The sequence below is a fragment of the Phacochoerus africanus genome, chromosome 16, assembly GCF_016906955.1.
Source record: "Phacochoerus africanus isolate WHEZ1 chromosome 16, ROS_Pafr_v1, whole genome shotgun sequence".
Taxonomy (NCBI): Eukaryota; Metazoa; Chordata; class Mammalia; order Artiodactyla; family Suidae; genus Phacochoerus; species Phacochoerus africanus.
The window spans coordinates 9,629,239-9,644,415 of NC_062559.1; the positions used below are offsets into that span (position 1 = coordinate 9,629,239).

General features: G+C 39.4%; 1 protein-coding gene across 1 annotated transcript in view; it reads left to right on the forward strand.

The window, feature by feature from the left end:
- Window positions 1-15,177, forward strand: part of KDM7A (lysine demethylase 7A) — an 83,847-nt gene that overhangs the window by 36,783 nt on the left and 31,887 nt on the right. The window contains exons 3-7 of the mRNA XM_047762904.1: window positions 1,772-1,889; window positions 6,299-6,459; window positions 8,271-8,412; window positions 8,673-8,859; window positions 10,492-10,654. Of these exons, the coding sequence (XP_047618860.1) occupies window positions 1,772-1,889; window positions 6,299-6,459; window positions 8,271-8,412; window positions 8,673-8,859; window positions 10,492-10,654 (771 nt within the window). The remainder of the gene's footprint in view (window positions 1-1,771; window positions 1,890-6,298; window positions 6,460-8,270; window positions 8,413-8,672; window positions 8,860-10,491; window positions 10,655-15,177) is intronic.

Genomic DNA, 15,177 nt, shown 5'->3' on the forward strand with positions numbered 1-15,177 from the left:
TGAGCCACAGCAGTGACAACACTGGGTCCTTAACCCACTGCACCACTAAGGGAACTGCACCCTTGAATTTTAGAACTAATTTTAAGTAAGAAAAGAATAACACACAAAGGACATCTTAATGGTATTTTCTAGGAAGATTGCTTAATGATTGTCAGTTTTTTCCATGAGGTGTTTAAAAAATGGGATTTACTCTTCCATATTGAGGCTCTGACTGCCATAAATTACTTGGGAATTTTGCTTTAGACTCTTCGATATGAATAAGCCTTATTTCCACCCCTATTGATTATTTAGTGTGACTTCCCCTTATCCATGAGAATTCAGCATTATTTTTTTTTATTATGATCTTTGTAAGGCAAAGGATTGAAGTAATTTAGACTCAGAGTTGTCTGCTCACCAAGGTTTTATTATACATGCAGGAAAACATATAGGAAAATTTGAAAGAATTTTGCAACAAGTACCTCTAAAGCCACCACCTAGGTTCCACTATTAACACTTTAAGTTACTTTAACTCATATCTGTCTATGAAACTGTCTATCCACGTTGCTCTCCATCTTACTTTTTGATACATTGACCAGAATCATGGGGGTTTTAGGCTTAAAGGTGATTTTCAAACTTAAAGAGGAGTAAAACTGAAATCTTACGTTGATACTGCACACAAAGATGTGTTGGTGATGCCACCCTGGTAGAAAGAGGAGTGAGGTCCAGAGCTCTCATCTCTGCCTCTTCTCCATCTTCCCTTTCATTAAGGTTCTTCAACACATTCTGTAAAACAGCGCCCATCCTCTTCATTTCTGCATTGAGGAGATGGGACCCAGACATGTTAAGTCTTTTGCCCAAGGTCGCAGAGTAAGTCATAGCTAAACAAGGAGTCAAAGCCAAGTCTCCTGATTTCGGTTTCTGTGCGTATTCAAGATTGTAGCCTCCCAGGGCTACATAGAGTCACAGGATCTTAGCATGGAACTGTCAGTTATTTACTGTCATCTTACTTGTTGTGCTTCCATTATGCTGCAGTCACCTGCAATTTTTGTTTGTTTGTTTGTTTTTGCTTTTTAGGGCCATACCTGGGGCATATGGGAGTTCCCAGCCTAGGGGTTGAGTCAGAGCTGTAGCTGCCGGCCTACACCACAGCCACGGCAATGCCAGACCCGAGCCGTGTCTTAAGCCTCCATCACAGCTCCCAGAAACGCTCCTTAACCCACTGAGCGAGGCCAGGGATTGAACCTGTAGCCTCATGGATACTGGTCGGATTCATTTCCAGTGCTCCACAACGGGAACTCTTCGCCTGCTATTCTTTGTGTCAGTGTAACCATACTTATTTTGGGAATACACCTTGACATAAACGAGAAGGGAACTGTGCTATTAAAATAGATTTCCGATGTGGGATCAAAGGCACTGCCCCGAGAAGATAATTTGGATGGTGCATAAAAATCATATTGTACCTAATGTTCTTGTGAAAATCATGATTTTAAATAATTGTGATAGTTTTAGTATGTATAAATGTGGATGTTATAAAAGGCTCAATCTGCTATTTTGAATTCTTGACTTAGTTTTAAAATAATTTGAAATGAAAAAATAGACTTTTAAAAACCCACAGTTAATTGCCTATAATTGCAGTTTTTCATAAATTTTACTTCTTTAGCCTTAGAAATATATTGAAAATGTTATTATTATACTTGACAGTTGTTATTTCTGATTATAAAGACCAGTGATTAGAAAGTACATAGTACCACCAGTTACAAAATGGTTTTCTTTTTTTAATCTAAAAATCCAGTGAAAAAGAGGAGGAACTGGCACAGGCACGACTACACGGAGGTTGATGATGGTTCCAAACCCGTGCAGGCTGGAACTAGAACTTTCGTGAAGGAATTACGTTCTCGAGTCTTCCCAAGGTATGGAACCCTCTTATGACCAACGACATTTAAGGATGTTGCCTATTGAAATGGCGTTATCTAAAGCAGTGTTTTCAAGCTTTGGTTTGCAAGCCATTGTTGTTCTCCATCAGCTTTTTACTTGTCAAAATGAAATAGAATAGAAAATATTGGTACACTGAAGTTAATAGGCGTAAGCAAGCATAGTTGCATGGAACTTTTGTTACATGTATGTGTGCTGGGTCGCTGTGTAAAAATGTATTTTGTAACTGCGGGCCCCAGTCCAAAAAGTTTCAAGCACACTAATCTAAGGCAGTTATTCTCGTACTTTGTTCCTTACGTGATGCAGCTGCTGCTGCTTTTTCATCTTCATCCCACCTACTCCTGTTTTCATGCTCTGTTTTTTCATTATGTTGTTTTCCTATCTGTCTCCACCCTATGTCTGCCAGGAGTACCCGAAATTGTTACTTAGCCTCTGGGGGCAGCAGGACTGGGCTTTTTTGATTTTTTTTAAAAAGATAATGGAAAGTATTTGAGTTATCTGTGGCTTGAAGAGCATCAAAAGCATTATACAGCATTTAACTATGCTAATTTAGATCATTTCCTACTCACTGCCTGACATCTATTTAAAGTGATAATGCTTAATAGGCTTTTTACACGAGATCATATCCAGGCTTGTTAAAAAGGGGAAGCACAATTTAAATTTCAATCACAATATCATATGCAGCCCATTACGGAATTATTTCGGATCCTGTAACTATAAAACCCTGCTATTTCTTCACAGTCTTCAGGATTCCTGGCTAGCCCCCTCCCTTAAACAGAAACGTAAATGGTCAGCAGCTATTGTTGACTCCCTCACGTACTGAGAGGAAAAAATATGTGTATAAACATATATGAAGCCCAGTAGTTTTCCACCTGATTTTCATGATATTAAAGACCCTATCCTCAAATATTCTCTACAAAATCATTAGAGAAGTAATTGTTTTCATTGTTTGCTTTGGAGTTTTCAGCCAGGGTCTAAGGGACGGCTTCAGAGAGAGTTGTGAGTTCCCTAAAACCATAGAAACAATTTAGTATTGACCTGTGAATGTGAATCTTTCAGGAATAGGAGACATAGCTTTCATTTTTTAAATACAGGTTTGTAACCCAAAAGAAAAGTGTTAGGAATCCCCGTCCTGGCTCAGTGGTAACGAACCTGACTAGTATTCATGAGGTTGTGGGTTTGATCTCTGCCCTTGCTCAGTGGGTTAAGGATCTGGCATTGCCGCGAGCTGTGGTGTAGGTTGCAGACGTGGCTTGGATCTCATGTTGCTGTGACTGTGGTGTAGGCTGGCAACCGTAGCTCCAATTTGACCTCTAGCCTGGGAACTTCCATATGCTGCAGGTACGGCCCTAAAAGGACCAAAAAAAAAAAAAAGAAAATAAAAGAAAGAAAGAAAAAGAGTATTAAAAATCCTGGCCACGTGATTCCTGTGGCTTCTTTGCCAAAGTACTAAACACAAATGAAAGCAGGTGACGGAGAGATGGTCACAAATGTCCACACTGTACTTAACCATTAATTAAAGGTCTTTGGTTTTAACTCCATAAACCTCCACATCATTTAAAACCATGGTAGAGCTACAGTAACTAAATGATACATCTTTAATGTGATAAACACAGAAGTGTATAAAAGAAAGTGAGTGGGAGTTCCTGTAGTGGCGCAATGGTCAATGAACCCGACTAGTATCCATGAGGATGTATGTTTGATCCCAGGCCTCGCTCAGTGGGTTAAAGTTCTGGTGTTACTGTGGCTGTGGTGTAGGCCAGCGGCTACAGCTCCAATTCAACCCCTAGCCTGGGAACCTCCATATGCCACGGGTGCGGCCCTAAAAAAAAACAAAAAAAAAAGTGAATGGGTTCGCTTCTCTGTCCCCTGTTTTAAGACTTAAAGTCTTTTGAGACTCTTTTTCACATAAATGATAACTTTTAAACATTTATGTATATAGGTAAATAGATGTATATATACCTAATTTTTTAAAAATAAAATGGGGTTATGTTGCATATGTTGTGCAACTTGCCTTTTTTTTTTACTGTTATATTTAATAGATATCCTTCTATATGTAGACACAAATTTGCCTCACTCTTTAACTGCTGTGTAGTGTGCAAGAGTGTATATATATATACACACACACACACACACACCATAATTTACTTAACCATCCCACTATGGTATATATTTAGTTTGTGTCCAATTTTTTTCTCTTGTGTGTAATGAAGTACTTGTATTTTTAAGCACTTGTGCCTATGTATTTCTGATCAGAGGGGAAGTAAAGCAACAAACCTTTAAGGTGAAGGGGCGCAAGTGATGGATGATCTCCTTTAGATTGGTATTTAAGGAGTTGTTAGATTCTCACAGGTTGCTGAAGAAGGAACACTTACGGATGCTTATGGGGAAAATAAAAGGCAGCACAGGAGTTCCCGCTGTGGTGCAGTGGGTTAATGACCTGGCTTGTCTCTGTGGCGATGCAAGTTTTTTTTGTTGTTTGCTTGTTTGTTTTGTCTTTTCTTTTTGTCTTTTTAGGGCTGCACCTGTGGCATATGGAGGTTCCCAGGCTAGGCGTCCAATTGGAGCTGTAGTTGCCGGCCTATGTCAGAGCCACAGCAACTCAGGATCCGACCTGCTTCTGCAGCCTACACTGCAGCTCACAACAACACCAGATCCTTAACCTACTAGCGAGGCCAGTGATCGAACCCTTAACTTCATGGTTCCTAGTTGGATTTGTTTCCACTGCACCATGATGGGAACTCCAGCCTTGCAAGTTTGATCCCCAGCCTGGGACAGTGGGTTAAGGATCCAGCATTGCCGGAGCTGTGGCATAGGTCGAGGATGCAGCTTGGATTCCATCCCTGGCCTGGATATGCTGCAGATTCGGCCAAAAAAGCCAATGACAACAACAAAAACGGCAGCACAGAATTCAGTTAGATAAAGGCAATGGAAGCCCTCTACTTTCAAGACTATCCAAGAAAAGTCTGTCTCAGTTTTTTTTTAGGCCTCAAACTGACCTTCTTTTAGTGAGAAAGTGGGATGATCTGAGCTTAGTGATTCAGACACCCAGTTTCTCCTGTCTTCCCCTTGACACCTAGGCTGCAGATGACATCAGGGCAGTTAAGATCTGATTGTATAAATGGAAATTGTTGTGTTTTAACCTATGATGCAAGTGTTGCGCTTAACTTTGCATGTAGAGTGGCTGTGTCCTCTGAGCATTTGGAAAATAAAATCAAGAGCATCTCCATTTGTTTTTTTTCTCTTTTAGGGCTGCACCTGCAGCCTATGGAAGTTCCTAGGCTAGGGGTTGAATCAGGGCTACAGCTGCCAGCCTGCGCCACAGCCATGCTAAATCCAAGCTGCATCTGTGACCTATGCTGCAGCTTGTGGCAATGCTGGCTCTTTAACCCATGAAGGGAGGCCAGGGATTGAACCCGCATCCTCATGGGTACTAGTCGGGTTCTTTACCCACTAAGCCACGACAGAAACTCCTAGAACATCCCCATTTAAAGAGATCTTTGATTTATGGTTAGATAGGGAAAGTGAAAAGAGACAAACCACACTTAAATGTAATACCTATAATGTGCTAGTCATCAGAGGGGGCAGTTGGAGATTGAACAACTCTTTAGTGGCTTAAGGTGACTACTTATAAAACTTACTAAATATTGGTTGCAACAGATCATTCAGATCAGGAGTTCTCAATTGGGGTATTTGGACATTTTCTCAGTGGAAAGGGACCATGGATGCTAGTCATCCTCCAGTGTGCAGAGGTAGCATGAATTGTCCGGTCTCATGAGACTGTAGGGTGTAATAAATATTTGTGTAGGATCTCATAGCCAGATGGAATCTGTCCTGTTTTTTACTTATCCTAACTGGCTTTTATTCTAAAATACCCCCTCCCTTTTGCTCTTCGGGATTCCTACACAGCTTGTGTTGGGTGGCTTCTAATTTTGTTACTTTTTACAAGATTGTTACAACTAATTGTAAGCATCCTATTATTCTATTATCTTTTCTAGTCTTGTTTACCTGAACATTCATGTATTGAAATACACATTTTGCTATAAACTAATTTGTTTTTCATCTTGTTATATTTAAGGTATTTTATATAATATATATATTTCCAATTATATGTATTGAAGTAATTATTTATGACTTTTACTTTAGTATACTAAAAGGGACTTTGTAAAACATTTGTTATAAAGAGGAGAATTAGGGAGTTTCCTTGTGGCTCAGCAGATTAAGGACCTGGCATTGGCACTGTGGCTCAGGTCACTGCTAAGGCACAGGTTCAGTCCCTAGCTGAGAATCACTGATATGGTTAATAATATAGTATGTGAATTAACCCATTGCCAAATTATTTTTTTGACTTATCAACAAAGATGACATTTGACTCTGCTTTCCTTAGTGCCGATGAAATCATTGTAAAGATGCATGGCAGCCAGCTGACACAAAGATACCTGGAGAAACATGGATTTGAAGTCCCTATTATGGTCCCCAAATTAGATGATCTAGGACTCAGGCTCCCTCCACCTACTTTTTCTGTTATGGATGTGGAACGTTATGTAGGTACGAACTTGATTCCTTTAATTACTTGGGAAAATATGGTAAAAGTAAAATTGATGTTATCCCAAAAATATTAAAAGTCGAATGAAGGAATGTTAATTTAGTTCAGTTTCTGGGTCAGGAAAAGTAAAATTCATTATCACCTATGTTGAAAACTATTTTTTCTCATCAGACCTGCATTCAGGAAAACAGAAACATTTTGCATATTTTAGGTGACTCAGCCTCATCCTGTTGCTTTTTTGTTGTTGTCATCAAATTTCCTGATACCTGCTTAGGAAAAATTATTCCTGAGAGGTAGCTAACAGATATGGGGAAGAAGCTTGGAAAATTGGATTGGTCCTCAGCCTCTGTAGCAGCATGCAGGTGCAAGATTTCTGGATCCTGCTTTAGTGACCTCCTGCTGCCTAGAGAAAGGCCATGAAAAAAGAGGAGCTCATTTTCAAACCAGTTTTTATGTTAATGACTTGGTGATATTTCCATTTAGTGATGGCTGGACTTAATTTGTTACATTGAGGTCCAGGAAGGCATAAGAAACACGATGGAAAACCCTTTATCTTTTGCAGTATCATTGACATTTTCAGTTGCTTCTTTCATTCTTATCAGGATATTTAGAGATAAAGCTGACTATGAAGGGTCTCATTCCTCGTCAGCAATAGCGATTATTTGAGCATTAAATCTCTAATCTGTCTTAACTCAAACTATGTATTCTTTATAGTACATTTTGTCCTGAGCATGAAATGCCTGATAACTTGCCCCTTTATTGATCCATTGGTTGACATTGATAATTGTTTCACTGAAGAAATCCAATTAAATTGCTGTGACTTCACATGCAGCTAGTTTTGAGTTACTTGATAAATTAGAGGATGAAGCTGAGATTTCACCTAAACCTGTTTGCAGAGATAGCACTGCAAGCTAAATGGCCGGTGTAACATAACTGTAGGAAAAATGTTCAAACTACTTAATAGCTAACTTTGTAGTACTGAGAAGTGCTTCAGTTAACAGAATTGTTTTGCCTCCTAAATATAAAATAAAGTCTACTTGGCAATACTTTCTTAAGTTATATAAAGTTACATTAAAGTAAGAAAATGGCACTCATTTGTATTGCCATGTTTCGAATTTCACATTATTCTATAGGACCCTATAAAACTGAGTATGCTTTTTAGGGTGATGCATTGGTGTGCAAGCAATAACTCATGGTTTTATAGGAAAATTATAAATTAATCTCAATTCAGATCTCTTTTCACAAATACTAATAAGAGCTGATTTTTGCTTCCTAACCACTCATTTTTTTCTTGAAGCAGAACGTGTGAAGACACTACCAGGCAAATAGAAACTGTCCTGGTTAATTTGTTTACTGATTACCCAGTGACTGGTTTTTCAAAATGATGGACTTAAAATCTTAGATGTTAAAGAAGTGAAAGGGAAAAATCAGTGTCTTCATTCTGTGCATGAATTAAGACCCCGAGCATGTGGTATAGTTTCCACCTACCAATATAATGCATTTTTGTCGTGAGCTGCACAATAAGCCATTGGTATATAGAAAGCTTTGTAAACATAGGTTTTATGCTCCGTGTTGATTATGCAGCACTCTCTTTATTGCTTTATTCTTTTCCTTCAAAAACCGTCCCTTGTTCAAAAGTTCTAGTTGGACTTAAAAAGTAAGGCTATAGGAAGAATCTTTGTCTAGGTTATATACTTTTAGAGACGGTATAATTATCATACCAAGTGAATATGGTCTTTAAAATATTTGTGTTTAGGGCATTTATTGATGAAGCTCTTAAGCCCAATAATAAGACTGTAATTTTTCTCTGCAGGTGGTGACAAAGTGATAGATGTCATTGATGTGGCAAGGCAGGCAGACAGCAAAATGACACTTCACAATTATGTTAAATACTTCATGAATCCTAACAGACCAAAAGTGTTAAATGTGATCAGCCTTGAATTTTCAGATACAAAGTGAGTAGTTCTGGACGTTTTGGTTAAGCCTTCTGAGTGTTAGCTAAATGAAGTTAAATCATGAGTTTATTTTAGTAAGAAACATACTTGTGTGGTCCAGTGATAAAGCTATGTTGTCAGTTTTGCTTTGGCACGCCCAAACTTTAACTATTGTGGTGAGCCTTGAGTTCCAGTTTGTGTTGAGATGGAGATGCAATTTTAAGAAGTTTTAATTTGCATGACGTGGGCGTGTGTGTATATGTGTGTTTGTTTTTTTAAAGGATGTCTGAATTGGTGGAGGTTCCTGATATAGCCAGAAAACTTTCCTGGGTGGAAAATTATTGGCCAGATGATTCAGTCTTTCCTAAGCCATTTGTTCAGAAATACTGCTTAATGGGAGTTCAAGACAGCTACACAGATTTCCACATTGACTTTGGTGGGACTTCAGTCTGGTACCATGTCCTCTGGGTAAGCTTGGGGTATTTGTTCTCTTATTCACAAAAGCACAGAGTCTTATTTTTCTACAGGTACATTCATTTGCTATAAAGGACATTTGTAAAGAGAAGTTTTTTGTACTTTCCCAGTAGAATATATCATTTTAAGTGCTTAAAGAAGTATTATTTTTATTATTTTTATTTTTTTGCTATTTCTTGGGCCGCTCCCGCGGCATATGGAGGTTCTCAGGCTAGGGGTCGAATTGGAGCTGTAGCCACTGGCCTACACCAGAGCCACAGCAACGCTGGATCCGAGCCGCGTCTGCAACCTACACCACAGCTCACGGCAATGCCGGATCGTTAACCCACTGAGCAAGGGCAGGGACCGAACCCACAACCTCATGGTTCCTAGTCGGATTCGTTAACCACTGCACCACGACGGGAACTCCCAAGAAGTATTATTTTAAAAAAAATATTAAGTAATGGAGGAGCCATGAATTCTGAATTTATAGATTCCTCTTTTTTGCCCCTTCTTGTGAGTTAATCTCTTTTAGCCATTTGTCTCTCTTCATTCTTCTCCCCGCTATTGAATTGTCAGTTAAGAATCAAATACCTGAAGAGTTCCCTGATGGCTCAGTGGGTTAAGGATCTCACGTTGTCACTGCTATGGCTTTTTTTTTTTACCGCTTTAGCACGGGTTCAATCCCTGGCCCCAGAAAGTTCTGCATATTGCAGGTCTGACAAAAAAAAAAGACCAAAAAAAAAAATCAAATATCTGAGAAAGAGCAAAATTACAGTAATAATTGCTTCTGACCCTTAAGATCAGGCTAAGACATGTAGTTGAATAAGTCAGGAATGCCTGTAAAAATACTCATTCTCCTCGGCAGCTTATATTTACCTTGCTTTAGCTAGAACTGCGCTGTTCCATGCAGTAGCCACTAGCCACGTGTGGCTAAATTTAAGTAATTAAATATAATTTAAAATTCAGCTTCCTTATTCGCATCAGTTAAATTTGAAGTGCTCAGTAACTGCATAGGGCTTATAATTACTATACTGAGTAGCTCAGATCGAAAACATTTCTATCATCACGGGAAGTTCTTTTGGACAGTGCTAATCTGGAGCCACGTCTTTGTCTCTATCAAATGCCTGTGCATCAGCAGTGCTCTGGACTATATTTGATGCCATGCCCTTGAGCGCCTCTGCCTTTTCTCCACGAGAAAGCAAAGGGTTAATTCATTAAAAGAAGTTTATTTATAGGTCTTTAAAAATAATTATATATAGGTCTTAGGAGGAAGGCCAAAGTTTGCAAAGATGAGACCCGGAAACCTGGGGCCTATTAACATGCATTTACTTCTATACCTTGAAAGAAAGGCCAGTAGGATGCTTGTGATTCTTTCCCTTCCTCTCTTGCAACTGTTTCTCCATTGCTGCTGTATTGACCCCTTGTCGTATTCAGGAGGGGGAGCTTTAGCTCTTGGGAAAATGCTTATTAAGGATAATAGCTATTGATTAGGTATGTGAAATAACATCTTTTTGAACCTAAAAAAAAAAAATCTGATGATTATCTAATATAATTTAGATCATTGTATTGGGAAATTGCATCAATATAGGCCATGCTAAGAATGGCATTTACTTTTTTAAAAATTGTGTGATTGTTTTCTCCCAGGGCGAGAAGATTTTTTATTTGATTAAGCCAACAGATGACAATTTGGCACTCTATGAATCTTGGAGTTCATCGGTGACCCAGAGTGAAGTGTTTTTTGGAGATAAGGTTGACAAATGCTACAAATGTGTGGTGAAGCAGGGACATACCTTATTTGTTCCTACAGGTAAGTTTTTAATCCCATCCTCGTTCCCCATAGGGCAGACTCATCACACAGAATCACTTTTAATTAGAACCCCTGGCTTTCACCTGTTTGGAAAATAGTTTTGTGTAGCCTGAGAGATTACTCTGATCTTGGATTTTTCACTTCTTTGTCCCTTAGAGGGCTTCTCTTACAGTCAGGACCTGTTTTAGTATTGTGTTTTATGTCATTTGTCTTCATTTTATTTCTATTTAGAAAAATTCGCATTAAATAATACTCACCCTTTTAAAGTGTCCAATTCAGTGGGGTTTTTTTCCTCTTTTATTTTATTTATTTTTATTACTCAATGAATTTATTACATTTATAGTTGTACAATGATTATCACAACCCAGTTTTATAGGATTTCCATCCCATAACCCCAGCACATCCCCCCACCCCCCAAACTGTCTCCTTTGGAAACCGTAAGTTTTTCAAAGTCTGTGAGTCAGTATCTGTTCTGCAAAGAATTTCATTCTGTCCTCTTTTCAGATTCCACATGTCAGTGAAAGCATTTGATGTTTTCTCATTGTATGGCTGACTTCACTCAGCATGATAATTTCTAGGTCTGTCCATGTTGCTAAAAATGCCAGTATTTCTTTCCTTTTAATGGCTAAGCAATATTCCATTGTGTATTTGTACCACATCTTCTGGATCCACTCCTCTGTCGATGGACATAGGTTGTTTCCATGTCTTGGCTATTGCAAATAGTGCTGCAATGAACACTGGAGTACATGTGTCTTTGTGAGTCGTGGTTTTCTCTGGATTAGATGCCCAGGAGTGGGATTGCTGGATCAAATGGTAGTTCTATTTTGAGTTTTCTGAGGCATCTCCATACTGTTTTCCACAGTGGCTGCACCAATTTACAATCCCACCAACAGTGTAATATAGGGTTCCTTTTTCTCCACACCCTCTCCAGCACTTCTTGTTTGTAGACTTAAGGATGGTGGCCATTCTGGCCGGTGTAAGGTGTTACCTCATAGTGGTTTTGATTTGCATTTCTCTGACAATGAGTGATGTTGAACATCTTTTCATGTGTTTTTTGACCATCTGTATGTTTCCTTTGGAGAATTGTCTGTTTAGATCTTCTGCCCATTTTTTGATGGGGTTGTTTGTTTTTTTGGTATGGAGCTGCAGAAGGTGTTTATAAATTTTGGAGATTAATCCCTTGTCAGTCGATTCATTTGCAAAGATTTTCTGGTTGGATTCTGTGGGTTGTCTTTTCATTTTGTTTAGGGTTTCCTTTGCTGTGCAGAAACTTTTCAGTTTAATTAGATCTCATTTATTTATTTTTGTTTTTACTGCCATTACTCTAAGAGGTGGATCTGAGAAGATGTTGCTGTCGTTTATGTCAGAGAGTGTTTGGCCTGTGTTTTCCTCTAAGAGTTTTATACAATTCAGTGGTTTTTAATAGATTAACAGAGCTGTGCAACCCTACCCCTAATTCCAAACCATTTTGTCACCTCCATACACATTAGCAGTCACTCCCCGTTTCCCCACCTCTGAGGCCCCAGCAACTGCCAATGTACTTTCCATCTTTGTGGATTTGCCTGTTTTGGGTATTTCATATATAACATGTGGAATCTGTGACTTTTTGTATCTGGCTTCTTTTAATCAGCATTATGTTTACCAAGCTCATCCGTGTTGTAGCACTTCTCAGTGCTTCAGTACTTTTTATGGCTAAATAATATCCCATTGTATGGCTGTTCCACATTTCGTTTATCCCTTCAGTTGATGGACATTTGGATTGTTTCCACTTTTTGGCTGTTACGAATAGTGCCACTTTGAACATTTGTGTAAAAAAGTATTTCCCTTGGTTATACACCTAGTAGTGGAATTGCTAGGTCATATGGTTTAATGATAGTTAACTTTTTGAAGAACTACCAAATTGTTTTCCTAATGGTTGCACCATTTTATATTCCCACCAGCAATATACAGGTGTTCCAATTTCCCCACATCCTCACCAACACTGCAATTATCTTTTTTTTTTTAGTTTTGCCATTCTAGTAGGTATGATGTACTAGTGTCTCATTGTGATTTTGATTTGCATTTCCTTATGAGTACTGATACTGAGCCTTTTTCTTATGCTTAGTGGTCATTTGAATATCTTCTTTGGAGAAATTTTTATTTAAATTATTTGCCTGTTTTTAAGTTGGGTTGTCTTTTTATTGTTGAATCGTTAGCATTCTTTATATATTCTGTATACTAGATCCTTGTCAGATATACGACTTGCAAATATTCTCTCCCATTCTGTGGGTTGTCTTTTCATTTTCTTGATAACAGCCTTTGTACAAAATTTTAAAATTTTGATGAAATTCTCTTCAGTTTTAATGGGTCAGCAAGCCTGCTGTAAGAATCTGGGCTGCTGTCCTGGGACAGGTAGAAGGCAATGAGCGTATTTTGAGGGACCCTGGGAAGGTGCTGAGTACCAGCCTTATCGTAGCCTCAAGTATGGTGTATCAGGCGTGTCATTTTGGGACATGACTGAATGCAGGGTATGGACTTTCTGGGGCAGTGGATTTGAGAATTGTGTTCTTGTGATTTAGGGGACCTTAATGGCTGCAGAAAATTAGCAGGGTTCTGTTACAGGCCCTGCTTTCCTACCTTGGTTCTGGCGTGTATAATAATGTGTTGAATAAATGAATGGGCGCCTAGAACTAGAATTTATAAATCTAGACACACATCAGTAGTTTCATTGTGAATGGGCTAAGCTGCTCCCTTAAAGCCTCTCCTCAATGCTCCCTCTTATAACAAACGTTTTGGTATGCCTGCCTCAAAGTTTTGAGTTCAAGTTTATCAGCAATATAACCACCTACACCAATAATCCCACCCCCAAACTGATGTAATGACCTAACTAGAACATAGAGAAGAAACTGAAAGTAATTTGTAATAAAGTACTATTTCAAGATGTTCCTGCGCAGACGCAGCAGCATTAGAAGACAGAATGATGCACAGGCCAGCTCACCATACAGGTGTGTGATGGGCAACTCAGAGGCTGTGGCGTTGGTCTAGATGAATGGTTCTCAAACTTCATTGACCGTCAGGATCACCTGAAAGCCTCATTAAAACACGGAGTGCTGGGCCCAGCGGTTCAGATACTTTGTTTACGTATTACTGGGGTTATAGTTTCTGGGCGCAGACGGTGAATGACAGATTTTGTACCTGTCTGAATGCCCAGCAGGAATGTGAAAGTCCTGAGTAATGCAGGACAGTTTCTTACTGTGTGGAACTGTCCTTACATCCCTGGCTCCCACTCACAAAATGCCAGTAGTGCCTCCTGATTATCATGACAAAAAAAGCCTCCCAAACTCTCCACAGCACTGCCTCCATTGAGTACTACTGCTTTACAGAATCTGTAGCCATCGTAGACTCAAGACTGTGTGCCTTTGCACACAACAAATGGGCACCACTTGAAATCTAGCCTCGTGGGTAAATTTTTTGATACTGTGTCATAGCACAATGAGGGATCAAAATAGGAAAATATGAAGAAAATAGTATTTGTCTGTTTAACAGCCAATACATGTAGGTGTATGTGTATATATTTATATAATGTCTTTCTGTTCAGTCTAGGGATCTTTCTTTCAAAAGTTAGGCATTGTCTCTTAAAAATGTTCCTCACTTTGAAAACATTTTTATTGTTTTAATTTTTTTTGCTTTTGTAGGGCCTCACCCACAGCATATGGAGGGAGGTTCCTGGGCTAGGGGTCTCATCGGAGCTACAGCTGCTGGCCTACACCACAGGCACAGCAACACAGGATCCAAGTCACACCTGTGACCTACACCACAGCTCACAGCAACGCCGGATCCTTAACCCACTGATCGAGGCCAGGGATAGAACCTGCAACCTCATGGTTTCATTTCCGCTGTGCCATGACAGGAACTCCTGAAAACATTTTTATGAGAAAACACTTTTTTTTTTTTTTTGTCTTTTTGCTATTTCTTTGGGCCACTCCCGCGGCATATGGAGGTTCCCAGGCTAGGCGTCCAATTGGAGCTGTAGCCACCGGCCTATGCCAGAACCACAGCAACGCGGGATCCGAGCTGCGTCTGTGACCTACACTACAGCTCACGGCAACGCCGGATCGTTAACCCACTGAGCAAGGGCAGGGACTGAACCCGCAACCTCATGGTTCCTAGTCGGATTCGTTAACCACTGCGCCACGACGCGAGCTCCGAGAAAACATTTTGATGTTAAGGGAAGACATCATTTTGATTTGCCAACATTGGTATTTATAGGACCATAAACCTACGTAATAGAATGTGGCTGATCTGCCTTTTCTTTCTTAGAGGCAGGTCCTCAGTTGAGTTCCACTGATCCTCCTCTGCTTGGTCCATAAAGATGCTCATTTCAGGATGACGCTAGGGAGGCGAAGCACTCAGCCAGCTCCATTGTTTATTTAATGACTGCGATTGCCTCCTTATAACCAGATTTGACTTGTTTCAAAGCAAAATCTTTAGGATAAAGTTAGATTGTGTTTTTAAACTGAAAAACTAAAACAGCAACAACCACA